The following is a 26,939-nucleotide window of genomic DNA, read 5'->3' as shown; positions in this document are numbered from 1 at the left end:
ACTCATCAGCTGCCTGGTGACTGCATAGCAGTCTTTGTAATTGGAGGTTAGACAGTCTATTTGAAGATACTTGTTACTGATACAAAGAATCAATACTAAAGAGTCAATACTAAAGGCTTATTTATGGGAAAGGTTCAACTGAAAAGTAATTACCCAAACATTAAAAGTATTGAATTGTTGACTAGGAAATCATACTAATATGAACAAGCTGTGCCAGACAGTATTTCTGACGCCTTGGGAATTGATTTGATTATGGTGTGCATTGTGTTTATAGCAAATACATTTTCAGCAGTGTGTGAAAGACTTTCAGATGCATGAGTTTCATGGAAAAAAAACATTGTTATACTGCTAGGAGAACTATCTTTCTGAGACACTGAGATGTCCTCAGCCTAGCTCCTCCAAAGTCAGTTTAAGATCGGGTTTCTTAGGTAAACATTTTTTTAAAAAAGGTCTCCAATTACTGGATGTTTTTGCTCATGTGGAACATGAATATCTAAAGTAATTGAACTGGAAACCCAGAAGACTAACTCCCAGAGTTTGTGAAAACTCCGTGGTTACAGAGGAAAACAAGGGTGAAAGGAATGGATGAAAGGGAGGTGGGGTGGATGCCACTGAAATTTTGGTTTTGTGTGTAGGAGTCTTAAACATACATAGAGGTGTACTCCCATACCCCTGAAATTCCATAATTATTGCCAGCCAATAATATATCCATAATAAAAGAAGCAAATAGTCTTCATTAATTCATTTTTAAATATTAGAGTCTTCAGCAGTAGTGTTTAGGTACTCCAAGAGCCCCTTTTTGCATATATACATAGCATCAGAGAGGATTTCTGCAATGCCAGTCATAAATGTGTTTCAGTTTTGCTTGGTACCACAAATTAGCACTTTTGACTTTAAAAATCTACAACTTTTTCCTTGAACACGGTGATCTCTAAAGACAACAAAAGGTCCCCCATGCTTTCACTGTCTTGTTGGCAATACAAATAATAATGATAATAGTAAGAGGCACACAGGATTAGGAATTTCAAATAGTACCAAGAGGTACTACATGAAAAGCGAAAAACTCCTCCACCTACACTCCATAAAGCAAAGTTCTTGTAACTAATCCCAGACCAAATTTCAATGTAGATGCTTGTGTATAAAATACACTGGCTTTTATATAAGGTTATTGTTGAATTTCTATTAAAATGAATTTGTTTCTTAATGTGATTTATTTGCCTTGTGTTGAGAATATTGCATGATAAAATTTCTTTTGTGCATATTATACTTTTTATTTTACTAATATATTAAAAGCCATATTTCAATGACCCCTGTACATTTTTCATGCTGTCTTCCTCCCAATGGCCTCTGTGCATGTAAGTAACCTGTTGAGTGATTATGCCTCTTTGTTTTTGATGGTTTCCTTTTATTTGAGTTTTGTAATCAGCAAACAACCTAAAACCTTTTAAAGTTCAGCTTTTAAGTGTCCTCCTTATATCCCTTGTCTTCTTTTCCAATATTCTTTGTTATTGTCTCTCAATTCTGTGACCACTTGATAATTTCATTTAGACCAGAATAACTTTCCCATGCTGCTCACTCATAGTGAAGACATAGCTGTGTACTCAACTGTTCATTTGTTTGTGCTATTCATTGTTGCTCTCTAACTCATTCTTGATGTGTTTTTTTTAATGACAAATCTCCATTCAGTCAGATGGACAGTAGGGCCCCATAGAGGAGTTACCTACACCTTTCAGAAAGCAAGAACTTTTTCCGCATATATACATAGCAAGATAGATGATTTCTGAGCTATCACTATCTTGCTCTTTTGTGAGATATTTGGTAATTTTTAGATAATAAAGTACATTAGCTGGTTGATACACCTCTTTCATAGGCAGACTTTGTCTTGATGGAAACAGCACTCATAGGGCAAGTGGTATTTAAAAATGCTGTAGCACTTGTGCTTTTCGTTTTGCAACTCTTATTACCCCATTAGCAGCACAGCATGTCTGACTGTTCTGTCACACAGAGAGCCTCGTGTTTATTAGATTTTGTGAGTCTGCAATTCAAATCACAGAAAGCATTTCTTGGGTTTTAGCTGTTGCTAGAAACTATGCTTTAAAGACTTTTAGTCAACCTCTATGGAATCATGCTAGCACAAGAAAACAAAAGCACAAGTAGCCATTAGCATGCACTAACCCTATTTTAACATATTATATATGTTTTTTTTAATATTTGAGGAATGATGCTTTTGTTTGTTTCTGATCTTTTGCATTTCCAGAGTATCCTATTTCACATTTTATGCTTCTTTGCTACAGGGAAGATCACAAATGTTAAGGACTGAGCTGGTACTCTAGACCAGAGCTTCCCAAACTCATTTGGCCTGCCTCTCCCTTTTCAGGAAAAAAAAAATCAGTCAGCAGCCCCACCCTGGAAATTGATCCTTTTTAAGCCAACAAAGAGCCCCATTAGTCTCTTAGCTGCACCTGAAACAACTGGTACAAATTGGGATATAATATGTTTATAATGAAAATATCATTATATATTTGATATATTTATATAATTATAAATAATGGTATATATCACCAGATAAATTGTTATCATAACAATCCTTTTTGCATAAAATTTGTGTATCTGAAAGTCTATCATATAATATATATTTATACCATTATGGTTATGATAACAATTTTATGATCATATAATAAAATTTAATTAATTTAATTAAAGCATAACTGACCTCCTGGATCAATCTAGTAGCCCCGTCTCCCACTTTGGGAAATGTTGCTAAAGCATTTGGCCATTTTATCTCAGGGAGTCAAAACTTCTCCTAATGCTTAACTGAAGCCTCCCGGATTCCCTTATTATATCCTTGGAATCCAGTTTGTGCTGTTTATTTCAAGAAATTTCATTATGTGCCAGAGATTTAGGTGACAGATCACCAAAAAAAAATATCACAGCAAACATAGCTGCAGGATGTTCTCTTTCTTGTGAGATTTTTCAAATGTGTGTGAGAATTGAACCACCTCGCACTTCAACAGAAGTGATCATCCCCTCAGGAAAAAAAAAAAGTTTTGTCATAGTTTTCTTAAGAGGCAGGTTTCCAAATCACTCTTTTCAAACTCTTCTCAGTCTATAAAGTCAGAGAACTCCCCTTTTGCAAAGGAGGCAAAGCTCAGGCTCTGCTCCATGCTTCTTTCCATTGTGTCCCTCCTGATTTTTGCACACGGGTGAACAAAGTTTGGAGCCCAGGAAAGCATGTTCCCCTGCTCATCTCCTGTAGAATCGTAACTGGGTCACCACAAAACCAGTGACATGTCTGTTTCAAAAGCTTTGGAAAGCATAGTGGCAAACCTTGAGCTTGAAAGACTAGCATGCTACCTTGAGCAACCCAGAAGGGAAAGACCAGCTGCCTTTACACCTCCTCATCCACCTCTAGAAATAACCTAGCTGGCTTCTTTCTTGATGACCTTTAGTTGCATCTATGCTTTATTCATATTGATCACTCTCTGTAGCCTTTTTCTTTTTTAGCATTGCTGATTTCTGATCATTGCCACAAAATGACCAGCATGTGGTTTCCAAAGAATTCTGGTGATTTGTTGGCTACTGCATGTGAAGATTTGCACTTCAATGCATGTGCCCAACATATCTCTGGAGGCCCCTGGTTCGAAAGTGCATTTTCATGGGCCTAGAGAGGAGATATTTCTCCCAAAAAGTTGTCTGACTTAGTTTACTCTCTCTCTGTAAAAGGCTATATGGACTTAAAGGACAGGAACATTATAGATCATAAGTTTAATTTCTCATTTTTCAGACATAGTTTATCTTTACATAGCTTTGACTTTACATCACAGTAGTTCTGCCAGTAAGCTACTTTGTCGTGATAACATATTCCTGCCATAAGTTTACCCTTCTTGTAAATGTTTGCATTTTAGTGTTTGATCAATTAGATCTTGTTACCTATGAAGAAGTCGTAAAACTGCCAGCATTCAAAAGGAAAACACTGGTCTTGTTAGGTAAGTTGGATTATATAAATGGCTTACTTAGTCACATTTTCAGACTATTTCATGACTTGTATTAACAATTCTCCATTTACCTCTTTAACAAATGACACAGGTGCGCATGGTGTTGGGAGAAGACACATAAAAAACACCCTAATCACCAAGCACCCGGATCGGTTCGCATACCCCATTCCACGTAAGCATTTGGCTTCTTTCTCATTCTTATTTTTCTTATTACTGTCAATTTGCACAGGTTTCTGATTATATAACTAAGAGCTTTTTTAAAAACAAAATGAAATTGGAGGCATCCACTCTGTAACTAATTATTTCGACAGCATGTCATATTACCCAGATGAATTATTCCTCCTAAAAATCAGTTTCAATAATTATATTGCTTTCTTTACTAGGAAAATATTGTCTTAGCCAGTACCTAAATTGCTGACTTTTGTCAGGCTTAAATCTCAATGTGTTATCCATGGTTTATTTGTAAATGAGGTATTTTATCTGTAGATGTTTTGTTTTGTCTTTTGGGCCACTCTTAGCAATACACAGGACTTACTACTGGTTCTGTACTCAGGGATCATTCCTGGAAGTGCTCTAGAGACTTTATGGGGTGCCAGGAATCGAATACGGGTTGGTCACATGCAAGACAAGCACCCTATCCACTTAATTAGCTCCTTAACCCTGTAGTAATTTTTTATTCCACTTATTTTCTCCCATTCTTCACCTCTTGCCCTCTTCATCTCCTCTGCCTTAAAATGATATAATCCCAAATTTGTAGAGAGAGTTTGAGATCATTGAAGACATTACAGGTGTTAGATCGATGTTGGCCATATTCCCACTGTCTTTTTGATTACGGTGATTTTATTCCAAAGTTTACACACTTGAATTCCAAAAGCTTTCAAGGACTAGGATTTTGTTTCAGATGCAAAGAGCTGAAGAACAATGAGTTTTTGAACAACCGAAGAAAATATAAAGATCTCCTGTCTCCTGCCAGGCTTTTTCATGCCTTCCTAACCATTGTTGTCACACTTGGAGAGTCCAAAGGCTTCCTAATATCACCCTCACCCCGAACTCTGTCTGATTTACTCACAAAAAAGAAAATTTTTACATGTCATTTCAGGTAGACACCACTGTAGTTTTCTAGTAAAAGACTTGGGAATATTTGCTCTCTTTTGTTGTCGCTGTTCTTGTTTGGGTGACACACCCAGCTCTGTGCTTGGCATTTCTTCCTTGCACTGCGTGGGGACCATGTAGTGCTGGAGATCAAACCTAGACCTCCTACATGTCCAGCCTTTTGAGCTCTCTCCACATCCCAAAATATCTCAATTCTTCCTGATTCCAAATCAGGAGCACTGCCAGGCTATCTAGCCTGTTGTAAAACCATACCATTGCTGACCTGTGTTATGTTTACTCTGAAATATTTGGTCCTGGATTCTTGTCATGTATGTTTAACTACCAAGGTGTTGAAAAATACTACAGTGTCAACATACTATGCCATTTCTTTAGCTTTTCATATGTGCAGGGCAAGGGTTGTGCTTTAAAATATTCCCTTTTTGTCTGTTTATTTGGGGACTTTGTGGGGGGGTACATTTGGCAGTGCTAGGAAACTACTCCTGATTCAGTGTTTGCAGCACTTTATGGTACTAGGGATTAAGTCCATGCTGCCTGCGTGGCAAGCCTGTGCTCCTGCCCATTGAGTCATCTCTCCACACGCTATCCAGATTTTTGATGTCAGTCCCAAGAGTCTAGATGGGAATGGGAATGAATTCTCGTTGGCCTCATACACACTGAAAAGTAGAAGTACAAAACTCTCCTTCCTCAAGTAAGGAAGAAGCAAGATGGGAAGAAGGAAATTGAACAGAAGGAAGAATAAAACTGAACAGAAAGAGAGGGAAGGGAGAGAGAGAGAAAAGGAGAAAGGGAAATAGGAATGAGGCAATTTAAACTATTATGCTTAGTTTGTCTGGACTGGAGTGATAGCACAGTGGGTAGGGCGTTTGCCTTGCATGTGGCTGACTGGGGTTTGATTCCTCCGTCCCTCTCTCCAGAGAACCTGGCAAACTACAGAGAGTATCCCGCACACACGGCAGAGCCCATCATGCTACCTGTGGCATATTCAATATGCCAAAAACAGTAACAAGTCTCACCATGGACACGTTACTGGTGCCCACTCGAGCAAATCGATGAACAACGGGATGACAGTGCTACAGTACATGCTTAGCTTGTCTAGAAAAACATTTTCTGCAGCATGTTCTGCAGAATGCTAGTCCTGTTAGTAATGTGCAGAACTAAGACTATTGGCCAATATGCTATTATGTACAGGGACTGATAGCAAATACTTGGAGGTTTGGCCAGATGGTCTCTGTCACAACTATTCAGCTCTGCCATTATAGTGTGAAAGCAGATATAGACAATATATAAACAAATGAGTAGAGTTGTGTTCTAATAAAACTTTTCTGGCCAAAAATGAGCAGTAGGCCATATTTGACACATTGGCCATAGTTTGCCATCTCCTGCCCTAACTATCATGAGCATGTTTAAGATCTTTGAATTTGCCCACGTGCTGTGCCCTTTGCTTATCCCATCTTTCTTTTGCAAGATGCTATACACCAGCACTAACCAACAGAACCTTTCCTACTGACTATGTTCAAGACCTACACTGCCCATTAGAGTAGCTGTTAGCCATATGTGGCTATTGAACCCTTGAAGTTTGAAGTGTGACTAGCGAGACAAAGAAAACAAAATCTTCAGTTTTTTTTCTTTCTCTTTTTATCATAACTCTTTATTTAATTAAAGAACTGTGATTTACAAAGTTATTGTCAATTGAGACTAAGGACTGGAGCGAGAGCACAGCGGGTAGGGCATTTGCCTTGCACGCAGCCGACCCGGGTTCGATTTCTCTGTCCCTCTCGGAGAGCCCGGCAAGCTACCGAGAGTATCCTGCCTGCACGGCAGAGCCTGGCAAGCTATTCGTGGTGTATTCGATATGCCAAAAACAGTAACAACAAGTCTCACAATGGACACATTACTGGTGCCCACACAAGCAAATCGATGAACAACAGGGCAACAGTGCTACAGTGTATTGTTAGTTGAGTTTTAGGCATATAATATTTCAACACCAATCCCACCACCAGTGTCAGCTTCATTCCACCAGTGTTCCCAGATTCCATCTCTACCCCCCACCCACCACCTGTCACCTTGATAGGCACATTGCAAAGTTCCAGTGTTTACAGCTTAGATCTCATGTTTTCAGTGTTATTGAGTCTGTGCTTTGGATATATAGCTATGCCATATATTCTCCCACTCACCAGTGTAACAGAAGCCCTGATTTCTATTTGGAAATTCCTTCCCTTTCTCTTCTTCTTCCATCCCCTTTGATTTCTTTCCTTCTCTGTCCTTCACCTCTCTAAACTTTGGGTCAAGAGTGATGTAGGCACACCTCATTTGCTGCAATACCTCCTCCAGTATTGAATATACCACATATAAATATCTTTCTTCTGGCCTATCTCACTCAACATGGTATCTTCCAGTTAAAACCAGGTTGCAGCAAATTGTGTGATTTCATCATTCCTTACAGCTGCATAGTATTCCACTGTGAAATTTTAGTTTTATTTAATATGAATTTATTGAAATGAAAATAGGCATAAGGGACTCTCTTCTTCCTTCATAAAATCCAACTGTATTTGGACCAGAGAGATAGTAGGAGATTAAGGCGCTTGCCTTGCATGCAGCTGACTGACCCTAGTTTAATCCCTGGCACTATATATGGTCCCCTAAGCACCACCAGGAGTGATACCTGAGCACTGAACCATAAGCAATTTAAACCATTATGCTTTGCTTGTCTAGAAAAACATTTTCTTCATATGTTCTGCAGACTGCTAAACCTGTTAGTAATGCACAGAACTAATACTATTGGCCGATACACTACTATGTACATATGTACACCCTTAGCAAGTCAGGTGTGGCCCAATCCCCACTTCCAAAATAAATCCCTAGTTGCAGTAAGATAAGCAGTAAGTTATGTAAATAAGTCATTCATTGTCTTATCCATGAATTGATGAAATCTGTTTCATGTAAACAGTAAGAGTCACTAAATCAGACAACTAACTGGCTATAGTGTTCTGATAAATATGATTTCTAGAACTTAGTTGTACCAAGTTACTTGGGCAGTAGGAGCAGGGTACAAGCTACATACTAAAGAAGACATAGCTTTGGGAGCTGGGGAGATGACTCAATGGCCAGAGTGCATGCATTGCCTGTGCAAATCCCAGGTTCCCTTATGATCCATCAGCACCACCAGAATTGACTCCTCCTCTGCCAGGAATAGCCTCTGAGCACCACCGGGCATGACCTGCAAACAAACAAACAAGCAGAAATCCACAGCTTTTAAGAGCAGCTTAGGCGCGGGTAAATCCGTTGAGAATCTAAGGTCCGAAGTTCAGTCTTTTAAAGGTCTCTTGCTCTGTGACCCGATAGATACAACCAGACCTCCAAAGAAAGATGAAGAAAACGGAAAGAATTATTACTTTGTATCCCATGACCAAATGATGCAGGACATCTCTAATAACGAGTACTTGGAGTACGGCAGCCATGAGGACGCGATGTACGGGACGAAACTGGAGACCATCCGGAAGATCCACGAGCAGGGGCTCATCGCGATTCTGGATGTGGAGCCTCAGGTAACCCGCAGCCCCCCACCCCTCCCCAGGCCCTGCCCTCCTGCCTGCATGCCCAGCCCAGATTCCAAACTCTAAGATGGCCTCCAGAAGGTCATGGGGGAGGTGTCACTGTGATAATGTCATCAACGACAGGAAAGTAGCAGTCGTGAAGGCGTCCTGAGCTAACAGGCTAGCTAACCGTTCAGGCTGCCTTGTGACAAATGGGCCTGCCCAGGGCAGTGCACCCGTGGTGGAGTTCCGCAGAGGTCATTCTCTTCGGAGCTTTCTTTCTCTCCGAAAGCACAGCCCCGGACCCCCAGGGGTCTGCACCTTCCAGAAATCCTGCCAGGACCTGACCGCAGGATGCTCACACTGGACCCTCAGAGAGTCTGCCAGCAGCTTAAGTTAATCACCAATGAGCAGTGCTGATTCTGGGTGTGACACAGGGGCGGGGGTGGGAAACAGCAATAGGTTGGTGGGCGCAAGCATGACCAGGGTCCCGGCTGTCAGAGGGCGAAGCGGGCGCACACCAGGGTGGGCCCCGGCCTTTACTACCCCTCCCCGAGACCACTGCCCGAGAAGGAGCCAAAACTAGGTGGGCTTTGGAGCATGTGGGGAGGCCTCCAAGCCCCCTGCGGAGGCGACTAGCTGATGTATTTAAGGATAAGTCAATCCTATGCTAGCAGCAATAGCAGTGATTCCACTGGAAAATGAGAGAACCAGGGGCCTTACCCCCCTGAAATGCTGAGCAGCTCCTGTTGCATCCCTGAGGATAAGCCAAGCAGGCCTTGAGCCTGCCAGCCCAGGGGAAGGAGTTGGGATTTGCAGCTCTCTGAGCACTAGTTTCGGGGTGCCCTGGCCGCAGATAAGCAGACTCAGGGCTCCCCTGCTGAAAGGCTCAGCCAGAGCCTCTCAGGCAAGTTCCATGTTGTCAGGAGGCTTCCCAGGCCATCGCAGGCAGGAGAGGGCCCTGTTTAGGGGCCACTCGGTGAGACTTGTCCCCTAGCTACGCCAAAAGGGAGAACAGGGCCTGTGTCACCAGAGCCTCTGGAACCCAACACCTGACAAGCTTAGTGACAAGATGCTGATGGTGAAGCCAGTGAGTTCACCCATGTGTCTCTCAGCGCCTGATGGGGTTGATGGGGTCGTTAGACTTAGCACTTGGGTCACCTCCTCCCCCGCCCCCTGCTTCCCCCCCTCCCCGCCCCCGGCCACAAGGATCTGGTGAGGGGGCTTGGGGAGGAGAGCGGCCGCAGGGAGAAGGCCCTGTTGTGACTTAGCCTGGTGTTGGCCCTATAGAGAACTAACTATGTGATATGTAACACGGATTGCTTTTTGTTTAACTACGAATCCCTCCTCACTAGGGATTGGAAAAATCTTCTGGCCAGGGGTGGCTAGAGGCAAAGTCTCAATCCTGGTCCTGGTCTTCGACATCCTCTCCTTGGGTTCCACACTGGTCTTCACCTGAACGTCGTTTTCTGCTGGTAGTAATGTCTCTAGCAGTATGCTGGCTGCAGGGCTCCTCAGAACCCCCCCACCCCCGCATTCCCTCGGGCCACTCGGGAGGGCTTTCTGCCTTCCCTGCTGCCGCCGCCACCACTGCCACCGCCCGCCACCATCGCTGCTGCTGCTGCCGCCGCCTCCCCTCCTAGCACCCAGCTCTCGCTGTGGCCTCGGCCTCGCCCCGTCATGCATTGCTCTGCACCGCTGAGCTGAGCGGGAGCCCCTCAGCCCCCTCAGGGCCTCCACAGTAGTCCCTTTTGACCTGTGGCGCTGGGCACCAGAGCGCCTCCCACTCCAGGCTGGAAACGCCCCCCCCCTCCCTGCTCCCCTCCCCGCTGGATGAGCTCACTGCATTCTTCTCTCCTGCTTCCTGTGTCCCCCACCTCTCAGCACTGGGATCGCTCAGGACCATCCCAGCCCTGAGGGCAGGCCACCTGGGTCCTGCTCCCTGAGCTTGAACTTCTTCAGACCTGTGGTCTGAGGTCAAGGTGAGCCGGGCCCAGCTCCTCTCCCGAGCCTGCTGGACCACGAGGATCCCAGGCTCTGCTGCTGGGCCGCAGGCGCCCAGACCTGCTGTCACATGGACAGACTGTCCCACCAGGAGGGCCCTGAGTGTCCCTACGGGAGCTGCACTCACGAGGCGTTGGCCTCCGTCTTCTCCGCCTTTGGCTCATTCTCTCAGGCTCGGGCCAGGCCTGCGTCCTGCTGTCAGGAGGTCCAGGGCCCCAACAACTTTCTGCCTTTTTTCCCCTCCTTTTCCCACCAAGCCAGTTAGACTTCTGCTCTATCTCACGGACCGTTTGATTCATCCAACTTGCGTTGAGCTCCTTCTCACTACATGTTAAGTATTGGGTCAGGAGATAATACAAAGTAAGCAGGTGAGCCAGTAAGTGTTCACATTTATTTATCAGTGTACATCCAAACAGACACCCGCCCCCCACCCCCGCCAATCTGTGACAGGAACATTGATCTGTGATTTTTTTTGAAATATTATTACTTCTACACTGTTCCTAACCATCTCTACTACATGTAAGCTGAAAAATGACTATTGCCACAGCTCATCCAGTTCACGTGTGATATTTTTGCCATTCTAATTGACTATCAACAGTTAAAGCCTATCTCATAATATTCTATAATAAGACTTTGTGGTGGAAGTTTAAATCTAGAGAACCATGGTCAGGATATTCACGCAGAAGAAAAGGATCCAAAAGAATCAGAATCTCTTAGGACTCTTCCAAAGTCCTAAGAGATTCTATTCATATAATACTCTGTATTTTACCAAGCAATAGCACTCCATATCTAATCCTTACCCCATTAGTACTTCTAACCCTGAACTTAGAAATAGCAGGATCAACTTTTGCAAGTGAAGAAACAGGACTTGATGTAATTGTGATTTGACCAAGGCTTTTACAGCCAATGGAAAGTGAAGTCCAAGTACAAACCATGTTGATTTGAATCTTTTTGTTTTGTTCTGGGTTTTGTTTTTTCACAGTAAATCCCAGCCTCCTTTCATTGCACCATCCTAAAAGAGATGACCCTGGGAGTCCTGACACTGGTTCATCTTCTGTCTAGTAATATGGTCCCAGTCTTTAGAGTTGTCTTCATATTCCAGAAAAACTCTGAGGCAGCCAAACCTAACAAAAGTGATAGAATTTCTTCATCATCAAAATGAAGCTAGGGCTTTAACAACAACAACAGCAAAAACAATAATAATAATAATAATAATAATAATAATAATAATAATAATAATAATCTGCCCCTAGAGTTGAACTCGCAGTAGCTCTAGTGTATAATCAAAATTTAGTGTGGTGGTTTTAAATGTTAATTTTATGCTGCTTTCTCCATTTGCTATGTTCAGAACTGAGGGGCTGGAGCGATAGCACAGCGGGTAGGGCGTTTGCCTTGCACGCGGCCAACCCGGTTTCAATTCCCAGCATCCCATATGGCCCCCTGAGCACCGGAGTAATTCCTGAGTGCAGAGCCAGGAAGAACCCCTGTGCCTCGCCAGGTGTGACCCAAAAAGAAAAAAGAACTGAGTGATGGCTGAAACCAAAGGGGTTTGCTTTTGCCCACAGAAGGAGATGTAACTGAAGTCTAATTAGGATTCGGTGTTCTGAAGCAGGAGTTGGGCTCTGAACCAAGGACCCATTTTGTAAAAACAGTTGTGCTCCTAAGATTGTCTTCTGTGTCCCCTATTATCTTCCTTAACCCTTTGCTTTTTACATAGGGACTCAGATACTTGCCCTTATGTGCTTTTCTAGTCCGAAAACCAGAAGTTTTTAATCCCTTGAGGATGGTAACATCCCTTGAGATGAGAGATGAGCCATAAAATCCATTTATCTCCACAAAGAGAAATAAAATATTAACTTCAAATGTTTTGTTAATGTTACTGTTTGAATCCAGCCTGTTTGGACCAAGGTATCTGGCCACACGAGGCAGTGCTCAGGGCTTACTGTGTTCAGGGGTCCATATGGTACCAGAGATTTAACTTGGTTGGCCACAAGAAAGTCCTTAAACCCTGGACTGTCTCTGCCCCTAAATCCAACCATTTTTCAGTGCTCTTTTGAGATGTTATCTCCTCCTCTCTCTCATATTTGCCTACAAATCTTCACAAATTTGTATCTCATCTTAAGTGAGAAAGGAAGAAGGTTCACTGGAGGCTGGAGAGATAGTACAGCAGAAAGGGTGCTTGTCTCCCACACAGCTAACCCAGGTTTGATTACCAGCATCCCATATGGTCTCCTGAACACCACCAAGAGTGATCTCTAAGTGCAGAGCCAGGAATAACTCCTGAGTATCACCAGGGGTGACCCCCAAACAAACAAAAATCACCAATTAACAACTTGATGGAGGGGAATTCCTATAAAACAATTTCATGTCCTGTCCCTGAAATAGCCTTGTACCTCAGGGAAGCTGACCCCACATCCCAAAGTGGCACCCACTTGAGACCATTGGAAGAACATAGTATAGGGGCTGAGACCTTTAAGAAACACTAAGGAAATGTTTGGTGCCTCTGCTGAAGCTCTGAGGGCGACTAGATAAGATATTCGCTAGGATTTGGCACATCTTATAAGTTTTCAAAATGCAATCATGCCAGATAGAAATGGAGAAGCAGAGCCCCTGAAAAAGAGGAGGAAATAAATATGTTAACTGCAGAGGCTGCCATAGTGACTGGAATAAACATTCAATTTGGCTCAGAAATTCCTGGCAACCAGGACAGAAAAGGGAATATTCTGGATCACACAATTCTGACCTAATAGAAGAAAGCCAGTGATTTCCTGAGTTAAGTGTTGAAAGTCCTCAGCCACGTACCTAAGGCGCCAGAGGCCTTGGGCGGTATGAGGCAAGCCATCTTTATTGCAGTATCCTGCAATTACGTACATCGTACATTGACCTCCATGTCTTTATGGGTAAAGGCTAAGGACATGTGTACAGTGCAGAAAAGCGTTGTCTGCAGAGCTACTTATTTTCTAAGGAATGTGTTTTCAGCTCTTATCAATTGAAATGCCAGGCTAGAACTTCAAATAGTCCAAGAATTTTGGTGGCTTACCAGACCTCGGTCACTGAGCGGAGAAAAGACCATTTCATGCCTGGGGTGTCATTCTCGCCTTCATCTCTGGGTTCCATTCAGCACCGTGTGGCCTTCCATCTGGCACCTGGAGTAGCTTTAGGGACGGGAGTGCTGATAGAAATGGGGCATTTGAAGGTTCCCCCACCCCCGTCAGTTTCCCAGCATCTGGCTGTGGGTGGGTGTTGGGGTGATGAGGAATCCACATGTTTCTGCTGACCCTGTCATTACCTGATGGACAAACACAGGAAGGACACCCAAAAAAAAAGGTCCAAGATAATATTGACAAAAAGGACATTTCTAAGGAAAGATCCTTGTTAAGCTCAATTGAGCTGTAACTGGACTTTTCCAAGATGTTTCTTCATTGCTTCAGTCTTCAGTCACAAGAGGATTGGCAAAGAAATTGCCAATTAACCTCTTTCCAAAATGATCCCTTAGGAACTAAAAGCACGTTTTCACCAGGGGAAAGCTGAGCCCGTGACCTTAACAAGGAAAGGGCTGTGTTCCCAGCAAAGCCAAGAGGCAGGCCCCCCTTACCTCACAAGGAGACACTGGAAGGAACATTCAGAAACGTAGCCCAAGAGGCAGCGAACCTTGAAAGCAAACAAGAAAGTCACAACTTTCATCCAGTTTGCAACTCCCCTGCCTGAGTCGTCACAGAGGCCCAGGTAGTTTCTTCCACCAAGAAAGCATAGTGCCTTCTAGTTGAATCAGCCTTGAAAAGCAAGAGAGGGGACTGGAGCGATAGTGCAGTACGTAGGGTGTTTGCCCTTGCACGCGGGGACTCGGGTTCGATTCCCAGCATCCCATATGGTTCCCTGAGCATCGCCAGAGTAACTCCTGAATGCAGAGCCAGGAGTAACCCCTGAGCATTGCCAGGTGTGACCCAAAAAGCAAAAAAAAAAAAGAAAAACAAAAGAAAAGCAAGAGAAAGGCTGAAGAGATAATACAGCAGGTAGGACGATGCTTGCCTTGCACACAGCTGACTCAGGTTCAATTCGGGGCACCCCCTAGGGTCCCCTGAGCACCACTAGGTGTGATTCCTTGAGCACACCTTCCAGGAGTAAGTCCTGAACTTACTTCCAGGAATGTCCTTGAATATCGCCAAGTACAGCCCAACAACCAAAAAGAAAAGAGGAAAGTAAGAGAGATGGTGGGCAAGTTTCATGCCCTGCTTTGCTGTTTTCATTTCCTCAGAAAGACTGTTGAAGCCAGGGGGGCTGTCTTGGGCCTAAGAGAGCCTTACCTGCCGGCATTTCCAGCGAGACCCGCCCCGTGTACTTAGCCAACAAGGGACCTTCCAGAGATTGTAGTACTAGTGCTGAGTCCGGAAAGCTGATTACGGAATGGGGGAATGGAAGGTGCAGGCAGAGGGAGCAGTCAGACAGCGCACAAGGCCTGGCCCATGAGGGGACCGAGCGCCATTCATTGGGTCCTTGGAGGAGCAGGGACAAAGGGGATTGATGAGATCTGCACGGGCCAGCTCCTGAGGCTGACGTTTAGGCTAAGGGGTGTCTGTTCTGTTCCAAGGGTCAAGTGGAAGCAATGGAAGGGTGCAGAGCAGAGGGAAAGCAGGACTCAGCGCGGATGAGAGAAGCCAGACTGGAGGCCTGGCAACCAGTCTGATGGCTTCCTTTCTCTCACAGGGACCACAGAGGGACGAGGCACAGGAATAGGGCAGAGCAAGCAAATGGAAAGGCCCTTTAGAAAATGAACGAGGGGGCTGACAGCAACCGTGGCTGACTCTTGTCTCAAAGACAGCAAGCCCTAATGCCCACACGTTCATTACATGACTGGCACCTATGACGCTCGTCAGGAGAGGTTGGGATTTGGTCCATGCAGTTTGTCACCCCGGGGAGTACCATGGCCTCGTAGGGGAGGAGCTAAAAGAGTTACCCTTTACCAGAACCAATTGCCACATCAGTTTCTCAGTCTGTCCTGAGAGACAGAGGCTTGTCCCATTTGAAGGTTCTGCCACCGGGGGAGAGAAGGGAAAGGGACCCCAGTGGTCCCTGCCCCCGAGCACCGCATCTTCTGGTGGCTTCAGAATTACCCACAGCCATACAGCTCCCTTAGTGACTCCTGCCTCCAGCCCTGAACCAACTCTCCCTGCCACGTGAGTCCCACAAGTGGCCCCAGGGTGTCACACCCACCCTCAGAGTTATAGCGAACAGGGTTTGGAAAAGGGACACATGGGTAGGTGGGCTCTCAATGACCAGCTTGCCGGCTAAGTCTGGCCCCCCAAAGTGCAGTTCCTCTCACTTAAAATTTGGCTACCCTCAAGAGCCCATTTTCAGTGAACATTCACCCCCCCCCCCCGACAAATCAGTGTTAACTTTTCTGAGGAAAAATTGATCCCCAGGGGTGGGGGGAAATGTCCAGTTTGTCAACTTTTATTGACTGATGGCTACTGTCTGTCCTTCGGAAGAAAAGAAGTCCTAGAAGTTCTTTTATGAAAGCCAGTCCATTTCATAATACCTCGCCAACATAAGTGAACCAAGGCCTTTTTCCGTTCCGTGATGTTCATAGACTCATTTCAACGCTTCATGAGTTCGTTTCTTCTTGAAGTCTCCATCTTTGTCTCTCACACAGGCACTGAAGGTCCTGAGGACTGCAGAGTTCGCTCCTTTTGTTGTTTTCATTGCCGCACCAACTATTACTCCAGGATTAACTGAGGTGAGTATCGCCCGGTCGCTTCCTTCCCCAATAAAGTCAGCCCTGTTGTAAGGAACCATTCGTGTGGGTCAGCACGCAAGTCCCTCTCAGGGAAGCTCGGCTTTGCTCTAGGTGCTGACCATCAAGATTTCCAGGGTTCGAGGCCCTCTCTTTTGGCATTAGGCATTAAACAGCCGAGCATGGTTTGTTTCTCCTTAGGCAAACACAAAGCTTCCTTCTGAGCACAGTCAGGCTGTGCCCTGAGAACTGATGAGTCCGCTTTCAAAGTAAACATCCTCACCCTTTGGGCCGGAGACCGGCCTGGTGGTCCCACTCTCCATCCCACTCCTCTGCTAAGACACAGCATCCCTGGGGCCTAGCTAGACCCAGAAATGCTTTGCCTGCAGAGAACTGGAAGGAAACCATGACCTGCACCAGGGCCCGGTCACTCAGGCTCCCCTAGCCTCCTCGGGAGTAGAACTGAAGGAGAATTTCTCTTCTGTCCCCAGAGATTCCCAAACCTAGAGCTGAGTGCTGTCCCCCATCAGACCCATCCAGATAAACAGCTGCCGCAAAACTGACGGCACCAACCCACAGAGGCTAGGCAGCTATGAAGGTAGAAAGGTTTCTGGTAAATGCCTGATGCTTATTAGCTGTCAGTTCTTCCTCCTACGACATCAGGTTATCCTGAAAACTGTTCCTCCTGCAAGTACAATAGCCCTCAGGTCTGTTCCCAGGCTTAAATAGGACAGTAACACCAAGCCCTGCAAATGTCACTTGGTACTTTTGGGAAAGAGTAAATACTGTGATTTCTGTGTTGCTCCTATTTTCAGCCATTATTTTTGTCCTTTTGCATGCAAACGGTATATTCCTTTGTGGATTGTCCTTCACCCTGTGATTGAATCCACAGACATGTTTGAGATCCCGCATTGTGCCTTGCTTTTGTCCTTTGGTTGCCATGTATTTTGAATTGTCATTTTTGTTTTGTTTTGTTTTGTTTTTGCCTGTTTTCCTGCCCTTTTACTAATTTTCCATAGCGGCCAAACTGGTGCAGAAAATTGCCCGTAAGTACCAGCTAGGAGGTGGTGAAATGGAGTTTTGCTTCTTTTCATAGATTTAGAGTGTAGACATTTTGTTCCCACAAATCCTTGCTTTTGCTGTTAGAATAAAAGCATTTTGTTTTCACTGAGTTCAACCCTGCTCACGTGCAAATCAAGCACACAGACAAGCTGTTTGAATCTTCCAAGATCTTTAAGAGGGAGCTTTACTTGCCCGCAAAGAAAATGACACAAAAATATAATGCTCTTAGCCATACATTTGCCCAAATGTTTTCATCAGCACAGCTTTCTGAGCAAATCAGAAACTCTGCTCATGGGTTTTGGAAGCCCTGGACCATGTACTGCAGGCTCTCCCCAGGTCCAGAGAGTAACGTGGTAGGAATTATTCCTTATCCTACTGGTTGGAAACACTCCTATCTTGGGAAAATACATGTTTCCTAAAATGGGGTTTTCGTGTTCTGTTTGTTGTGAAGTGAAGCCACAGTGAAAAGACTATGCTTTCTTAAATGCGAGCAGAAAATGTGTTGATAGGTACCTTTGAAGGTGATTATTAACTGAAGTCTTAGCAATGCTGTAGTGATTAGCGCCTAAGATTCAAAGTGTCTTGCTTGGACATTTCTATAGAAGAGGACCAGACAAATAGGACCCTGAGGAAGATGGAAGAAGTCCCCGCTGTTGGACCATGACAAAATCAGTTAATAGTTATTATTTCACTTTGGCTCCCCTTTCATCAGGAAAGGCCTTTCACAAATTTAATAGATGGGCCCCAGAAAAGAAGGCCCTGTAAGTCAGCACTGGCACTGTAGCCTCCAAGTCTCCAGAGGCACCCCATCTTTTTTTTCCCAGAGAGCTCTCTGGGTCATAGGGAGGCCCAGTTCTTAGTAGAAATGCTGCTTCTTGCTTATAGACTTAAGATTCATGAAATCCTGCCAGTATGGCTCTAGCCAAGTGCTTGGTCTTGCTACAGTATTTATTAAGCACTTACTGTATATGTGGCACAAGGCCAAGTGCCAGGCACAGCAATGACAGGGCACACAAATTTACTCGCCAGCTGGGCAGAGAGATACTAATCATATAAACAGGTATTTAATTGTACCTCTGTCATTTTAAGACTCAAGCCAGTAGCTTGTCTGCCGCATTTGAGGGTGTGGTCATTTGACTCACAACATTTCTGGGTTTTGAATTGGAGCTTGTTGCTTGAGAGTTAAGCATGATTAGATTTGAAGGTGACTTTCTGCTGAGCCTTCAAAAGTCCCTATCTCTAAATAACTGCCTTCTTGCGGTCACACCTTTGGAACAAACCGAGAACCCCTAACCCCCACCCCACCCCCGACGAGGGCTCGCCCTGGCAAGAGTTCTCAAAATCTGTTGAGTGCTGTGGAAGCAAAGGGTCAGCACCTAGCTGCAGCCAACCCTTAGAGTTCAGGAGCTGCATTTCCTTCTCTTTTTTTTCCCATCTGAGATGGGATGAGAGACCGGAGTGATCATACCGTGGGTAGGTGTTTGCCTTGCACCCAGTTGACCTGGGTTCCATCCCCGGCACCCACATGGTCTCCCCCAACATTACCAGGAATGATCCCTGAGTACAGAGCCAGACATTAAGCTCTGAGCACCGCTGGGTGTGGGCCAATTCCTCCTCCCCACTCCCGATAGAAAAAAAAAAAAAGCCGCAGTGACTTATATATAAACAGTGACATTTGTCCAGCCATTTCCAATGCAGACCAATTTTAGGACATTCATCAGATGTCAGTTGCCATTGTAGCTTGGAAATGTCTTTATTTCATCCATTATTCATAACATCCAAAGAGCTTTTGCCTCTGGCATCCATTGCTATTGAGCAGGGGCCATTATATGTAATTGAATTCCTGGAACACACTGACCGTCTAAGTAGAAAAGGAAATAATGCAACTTAATTTGTCAGGAGAGACAGGGGTTTCCTGGTGCAAATGCAGCTGGGCCCCAGCTGTGTGAGGGAATGGGGGGAGGGGGGATCTGTTGAAGGAGCCACAGGGGCTGAAGGGCCCTTGGAACCTCACCACCACAGCCCTCCCGCCAAATGGGCCCGCGGCTCAGCCAGGTGGGACCCATTAGACTAAGGGCCCTTTGGGCCCCCTCCCGAGCTGACCAGGGGCTAGGCCCTGTTGAGCCTGGCGGGGGCGCTCTGCGTGGCTGAGAAGTATTTGTTTTCTCCCCTGGGGCCAGTTTGGTGTTGCGCCCCCTAGCGCATGGTGAGTGAGTGCCAGCAGGAGTTCTGTTGCCCGACCCGGCCCCAGGCCCGTGTCTCCTCTGTCACAAATGAGACTTGGTCCCCGTGTCCTCTCTCTCACCCCACCCCCCAGCCCCCGCTCCCATGTGGCACATCCCGGCTTGGGCCTTTGACTGTTTCTGACAGCGGACCGAGCAGAAACACACACCCAGGAAGAACCCAGCTGACTTTTCTCTTGTCTCTGCTTCTCCCCTCTCCCGTGCCCGCCCTGCCCTCCAACCCCTCTCTCCGTTCAGGATGAATCGCTCCAGCGCCTGCAGAAGGAGTCTGATATTTTACAGAGAACATACGCACACTACTTCGATCTCACAATTATCAACAATGAAATTGATGAGACAATCAGGCATCTGGAGGACGCCGTTGAGCTCGTGTGCACAGCCCCGCAGTGGGTCCCCGTCTCCTGGGTCTATTAGGCCTCTCCCCAGCTATCTGATGCCTAACTGGGAGTCACCTCATACATGGAAAAGCCTCTTTGTTATCGGCCTTGTGTCAGCAGGTCGTGGTCCCTAGAGACTACCTAGTTGTAGTGTGACCTACATTTATAATTATTGTCATGTCCGAATAGATAGGAGGAGAAAAAAAAAAACAATTACACACTAATTTAAAGAGACAGTATCTTTTTTAATCAGTTCTCCTAAACTTTAATAAAATGTATCTTTAAATGTATGTATTATTCAATCCTTTGGAATGTTATATTTTTGGAAATCATAGCTTTTTATTTCCAAGGCCCCTAAAAACTGCACAAAATAGATGCTGCTTTCTATAATCTATTTTAATAATAATAAACAATGATTCTGTGACCTTGACTGGGGGTGGAACACTACATTCTTTTTAGAGTCTGATTTTATGGATTGGAATACCTTTCTTTCCTTTATTTATTTGAATTAATCAGTCTAGTGATTACCAAACAGTCATAAATTTTTAAAGGCCTTTTTTCTCTCTCTCTCTCTCTCTCTTTTTTTTTTAGGATAGTATTTTTTTTAAGTCCTTTCTGTAAACATCCAGATAATGTGATACTGTCTCTTTGAAGCACCCTGTAAACCTTTTAGAGATTTGAAGTTGGGTCTTGACTCTTAATGCATGTGGACAGTCGCGAGCGTTTATGCTGTCGGTGTGTCTGTGTTGGACAAAACAATCTGTAATCTACAGCAAAGTACATTCCATTCACGGGGCGCACCCAGGGGAATGAGAATAAAATGCTATATGACTAAGTTGTAAACCTATGCACATCCCTTGCATTTCGGGCAACTTTATAAAAACAAAAAAAAAGAAACTGATTTTTATTAATAATAATCATGTAGTGAAATGTGTTTGTAATTTTGTCTCAATTTAATTTGTTGTAAGGTGGGAGGGGGAATTGCTGGTTTCACCATTTCAGATCTGTGTCGTCTGAGAGTATTAACGTTTTAATTAAGCAAAGAAATGAGGATTTTTAATCTGTATGTAATTGTTTTAAAGCACCCATTTTAAGAGAAGATCCTGTGCAATGAAGAAAGCAGTTTAGGCGTTTGCTATAAACTGAATGATCCCAAAAGAGTAATCCATAACAGCCCTGTAAATCCCTTTAAAATGATCAACAGGACAGTTTGACCATTTTTTTTTAATATACTCCCTTTTATGTGTTCAAGAATTAAATGCCTTGGGGTCATTCATTTCATTAGAGAATTTGTTCAGGTTCACAAGCCGATAATCTGTTAGACTTTCTAATCCGTTAGATGCTCACTGACCCATCCCAAGGCCCCAGGAATGACTAGCCTAGCTGTTGGCAGAACATCCTGTCAAACCCCAGAGCTCAGTGTGGCCCTAGGCCCCAAGGGCCGAGAGGCAATCAGTAGCAGCACCTTTCTCTAGTTGTCATCTCCCTTGGCACAGGAAAGCGCATCTTTCCTTTTTGCTTTAGAGACATGAACCATCTCATCGCCCTACTGCAAGGTCACATTCTCCTGGTATAGGAGATTTGAGCTGAGGGGTTTCCAACTCTTTATTAGAGGTGAGCGGGAATGTTCTTATTGGCTTGTCACTTGTGAGGTGGTCCTGCTAACCTGTGATCCTTGAGAGAGCAGCATCGCGTTTCCTTCTTTTGTCATCTGGTTAGAGGTGCTGGTTAGAGGGTCTCTTGGCTTGGTGCCTGGGCTGGCTGTGCTCAGCATGTCCAGAGCTAGCCAGCTCCTCTTAAAGGCCTGTAGAAGACATTTGGATCCTCCTTTTCTTTTGGATCCCCTCTCCCACCTACTTTGGCTAACGGATGCTGATTTGGTTTCTCTGAGGTCATCCTTGGTGAGCAGATGAGCTTTGCAGCTTACTAACAAGGTGTTCTGTGGACTGCTTCTGTTGCCCCCCACCCCCGTCTCCCCACCCAGGCAGGTGAGCAAATCACCAAACTAGAGAGACCCCCAGATGGAGAGAGTAACTCCAAGAGGCATGAGGGCTGTGTCTAGGTCATTTGAAATCGAACTGAGGCTAAGACCAGACAAGTCATTCCATGATGGTACGGACCACAAGCCGGGCTTTCCTCTGTGACGGTGCCCGCACTACCTCTTTTCCTGTGAAGCACAAGACAGCTACCCTGGTAGGCACCCCCATGCTCTTCTCGGCCCTTAGAGATCAAATCTCCGCCAATACCTGTCTTCAGGCACCCATTCGGTTCAGAAAAGTGGATGGAGGAGAAGAGAAAAGCAAGACTATTTGGGAGAGTCTGGCCCCAGAAGCAGCAGCAACAGGGCCCTCAACCTTGCCCCTAGGGTTGTCCGCAGAGTGTGGGCAGGCGCTGTTCTTGCCCCCAGCAGCTGGCAAAATGCTGCACTCACAGTCTTGCCGGCTGCACAAGCAGGTCAACCGTTCCATTCCACTAGCGCGTGTCCGCCCGCGAGCGGGGTCTTTATGACCTAATAGAAAATACTTAAATATCTGTTGAGAGAGTTAATGGGCTGCAGGATTACAAAGGTCCACTAAGCAAGCAGAGGAAATGACTAAAAGCTGCTTTCCAGCTCCCATTCCATCCACAAAACCATTGTTTTCCCTTGTACAGACCTGGTTAGATGATTAACTCGTTTCACTGATCAATTGAAGAGCCATATCCTGAGGGTTCTCTCCACCCACCCCCTGCTTCCCACACTTCCCTCGGCCAAAAAAAGGGGGAGGGCGGCTTTTAATAATGCTGAAGTGTTTGTCAAAAAGAAGAAATGTCCTGGTTTTCTAAAAAAGACAGACATTACTTTGCCCACACAGCATATTTCATTTGAACACTAAAAAGGAAAATGTCCATTTGATTCAGCCAGAAGTTTCCGTGCAAATAATATGGTAGCCTTTTGAAACCACCATTAAATGTATCTCCTGCCATGTGAAATGCTTGAATACATTGCTCAGAGAAGAAAAGAAATGAGTGACCTATTTCTTGCTGGTTGCATTCAGAAGGCACCTTTTAGACCCCTTCTGTAGGGACGTGCAGAATAGCTAAAGAGTTTGCAAAAAAAAAAAAGCCCAATCTTTCACAGTTGAAGGATTCAGCTCAAGTTCCCTTTTGCAGTCCGAATCCCCCTCCCACTTTGCCCACCCCCCCTGCGCGCCCACCCTGCTCCCAGGCAAGCCTGCACATCAGTGATCTTTGTTTAGCTTCCAAGCTCCACGCTGACAATGAGGGCTTGGGTTAGTTTTTAAATCACTCGTCATTTCCTCTTCGTGAAGACTTCCGATTCCTCGACAAAATACTGTCAGTACCCCACCCCCTTTGTGGGGCGGGGCAGGGGGTGTGGCTAGGCACTGGGTGGTGGATGTGCCCAGGACACAAGCTGTCCCTGCAAAGGTCAGGGAGCCTCAAGCCAACTCTCTTGACTCCCGCTGATGTGAGGGTCCTTTCCTTTTCTCAGCTCAGCCTCTAACTCGGGGCCCAGAGCCTGCGCTGCTAGAGCTAGCGCGGTTTCTGGATCAATACACTTGAGTACAGGGCCTCCCTGGAAGCGAGGGCCGACCCACAGTGAGCCATGTTCCAAAGCCCCCTGACAATCCTCACCCCGCTGTCTCCGCCGCTGCCTCCTCCAGCTCTCATCCAGCTGCATGGGGGGCTTGGGGAGTTGTTCTTTTTTCCAGAAAAGCACACAGTCTCCTAATTCCATCCTCTCCAAGGGCTTGTGAGACGGAAGCTGATGATAGCATGTGATCGGTACAGGTCCCTGGGGCTGGGCGCTTGTTCTGCACTGCTAATGAATTCTTTTCTTTGAAGGCTATTTTGCTTCTCCCAGCATCTTAGTGAAGGGCTACAAGCTATCATTAGAAATCCTTCCCTAGGGTTGCATGTTTCCTCCTCTTCACCTCGGGAAGTCGGGCTTTCCCCTCTGGCAGGGGGCCGGAAGTTGCAGGGCCTTGGCCCTGAAGCTGAACGTTTGCTGTTCTGCCCCCTCCCCCCCCACACACACACATCCACACACGCATGCATGCACTCGTTGGAATGCCTTAAATGTCAAGCTGGTGGAAGGCTCGGTCTTCCAGCTTCGAGAGCGAGGGTTCGCTGCGCCATGCCTCCGGGAAGTGGAAGAAAGGGAGGTGAGCATGCTCACCAGGCCACATCCCTCTTGTCTGGTCTTTTCTTGGCCACTCTTGGGCTGGAGAAAGTGGGCAGAGGCAGTCCACTGAGAGGAAGCAAAACCGCACGGTCTCTGGCAAGCCTTAGCTCTTCAGGGGGTAGAACATTTAAGGCTTCCCCCATCCCCGCCACTCACCTGACCCTCCCATCCACTCTCTTGAGCCTGTGCAAATGACCCAGCAAAAAAAGAAAATCTAGTTATCTGTCACCAGACAGGAGGCATTTTCTGGCCTTAAGGGCCGCTCCCTATGTATGCTCAGGATTCTGGAACTCTGCTAGCCACTTGAGCATCAAGTAATGTGCCAGAGTTCTTGCGCACACAGGCTGAAGGATGACCATCTTGGGCTGTAGTGGAGATGCAACCTCTTAGCAGAAAGTTAAGAGAAATGGGCATTTCTCACCAGTGAGCCGCCCCGTCTATTCTTTTCCTTTCCAAGGGAACAAGAACTGGGGCATTCCATGTTCCAGTCTTCGGCTGGGTCCTGGAAGGTTCCCTATGTTGAGCGGGTGGGAGGCAGTGGGGTCAGTGGTCAGGGTGACAGATGTGCAGGTCCCCGGTCCCCGCGGGCTGAGACCACAAAGTATCTGGTTGAATTGCAATGCAGACGCATCGCCAAACTCAGTTCTGGGGTTGTTTTGCATAAAGTTTTGCCAACGTGTTCTTTTTTCTGTATGTATAATCGCCTTTTTATAAAAGGTTTTGAAGTATTGTCTCAGTGATATAAAGAGAGCGATGTTAACCGTTGTTGTAAATTTCACCGTATCCAATTGTAAGTATTTGCAGGGTACAGCAAAGCCTTAGCGTGCAAGAGCGATTGTGCTGGAGGTGTCCTTCAACACCCAGGAGGTGAAGGGTTCAGATTCTTTGTAAATGTCCCACTTTTCTTTCTCTCTGTGTGTATCTATTTACATGCCTTAGCACACGCCCTCCCGCCCTGATCCCTTTGCCCTGTCGCCGGAGCAACCAGAACGCTGTGCACTGCCAGTACAGTACAAGTCGATGGAGCCCTATAAGTTATCTTTTGTGTGACAGGGGAGGAAGAGAAACTCCATAGTATTCTTTGTAGAATATACATACCTGTAGGATGCTGTGTAATGGGAAACCATAAAATTGGGCTTTTGTCATTTCAAAGTTGGAGAAATGTATGAATAAAATGTATAAAACCCGAAAAGGCAGTCGTCGCCTTGGATTGCAGGTCAAACCGTTGGGGGACAGAGCAGAGGGAGAAGGGCTTCCTCTCCAGGGTCACATGAAGGTGGGGGTGGGGAAAGAAGGCATCTCTCACCAAGTCTCAGAGGAACATACCCTATGTTCCTGAGATTTCCCATTCTTCCCTCCCCCCCTCGGGGAAATCTGCAGACAACAGTATTCTGTTGCCTGCATTTGGCGCCGGTTTGAAATAGCATCCAGGTAAAGAGAAAAGGAAGAGAAGAAGAAAATATCCGAGTTGTGAGGTCACCTAGGGATCAAAGTCTGAATAACTGGAGTGCAGCAGGCACCCAGCACGGACACCGCGCCCGTCCCTCATTTGCTGATGTACTGAAAGCCTCGGGAGGAAGCCAGCCAACACGGGCGCCGGGGGGTTGGCTTCGCAGCCTGGCCGAGAACCTCCATGACCTACTTGACACTCTCCGCTCCCTGTCACTGGCCTGAGGCTCTGCCCAAGCAGAGACCCCGGGGGCTTCCGAAGTCCAGATGTATTTGTATCCGAACACATTCATCCCCAGAAATAAGCCTGCCCAAAGGTGGCTCATTTTCAGAAGATCCACATAAAGGCAACATAAATGAGAGTCAGTACCAGCTTCCTTGCAGTAAATGTCACCCCTACAAAATATTTAGGCACGCATCTAGGCAAGCGTAAGGCGCCAATGTCTTCCGCTTTTGGTACCTTTGTACCTTTGACTCGGGGACTTCCAAGTCCTCTTTCCTCGGACTTGTTCCGCTCAATGCACAGAGGACCAAAAGCACAAGCTACTGTGAAACTGAGTTTCTGAACTCTGTGGTATCTCAAAGATAGCAAAATATTAACCTGAGACCAGAGAGAGAGATAGTACAGCGGGCAGGGTACTTCCTTGCGCATGCCAGGCCAGGCTCAATTCCTGGCTCCCTGTATCACCCACAAGCCCCCATGAAAAGTCAGCCCTGCTGGAGAGAGAGTGCATTGAGTAAGATGCTTGCCTTGCATGCAGCTGACCCAGGTTTGATTCCTGGCACCCCATGTGGTTCCCTGAGCACTGTCATGTGTAGCCAAGCCACTCCTTACCCACAAATAATAAAAATATAACATACTTCTCTCTAAAAAAAATAAATAAAATAAAATAAAGGTGGTTAACAAGTCAGCCCTGGGCACTGCTGGGTGTGGCACAAAGACAAAAACAAAAATTATTAAGCTAGTGTGAGTGAACCAAAGAGCCAAGGGGATGGCTCAAAGGGTTGTGCACATGCTTTGCAAGTGTGAGGCTTGGGTTCAATCCCTGGCACTGCATGGTCCCCCAAACACTCCGGAGAAGCAACTTTTGAGCACAGACAGAGGTGAGAGTAGTATCCCCTGGATACCACCCTGTATGGAGGAGTAGAAGTATTTCTGTATTCTCCAAGTTTAATAATCGGTGATACACTATGTGCTGACTAAATCATGTTAGATATCATTCCATGAACTTTTTGCAACCGAGACTAA

At 45.7% G+C, this 26,939-nt stretch overlaps 1 protein-coding gene across 13 annotated transcripts in view; it reads left to right on the top strand.

Annotated features, from left to right (window-relative positions):
• CASK (calcium/calmodulin dependent serine protein kinase) overlaps positions 1-25,451 on the top strand; it is a 454,745-nt gene extending 429,294 nt beyond the window's left edge. For 7 of the 13 annotated variants that reach the window (XM_055123464.1, XM_055123472.1, XM_055123467.1 and 4 more), the window contains 5 exons: positions 3,906-3,986; positions 4,087-4,167; positions 8,451-8,653; positions 16,296-16,379; positions 19,919-25,451. In XM_055123464.1, coding sequence (XP_054979439.1) covers positions 3,906-3,986; positions 4,087-4,167; positions 8,451-8,653; positions 16,296-16,379; positions 19,919-20,095 — 626 coding nt within the window. In that variant the 3' untranslated portion in view covers positions 20,096-25,451. The remainder of the gene's footprint in view (positions 1-3,905; positions 3,987-4,086; positions 4,168-8,450; positions 8,654-16,295; positions 16,380-19,918) is intronic. The other 6 variants (XM_055123462.1, XM_055123473.1, XM_055123468.1 and 3 more) reach the window with 2 other exon arrangements.
• The last annotated feature ends 1,488 nt before the right edge of the window (positions 25,452-26,939 follow it).

Source organism: Sorex araneus, chromosome X (genome assembly GCF_027595985.1).
Source record: "Sorex araneus isolate mSorAra2 chromosome X, mSorAra2.pri, whole genome shotgun sequence".
NCBI lineage: Eukaryota > Metazoa > Chordata > Mammalia > Eulipotyphla > Soricidae > Sorex > Sorex araneus.
The sequence above is the reverse complement of the archived record's forward strand: the minus strand, read 5'-3'. Positions and strand labels throughout refer to the sequence as shown.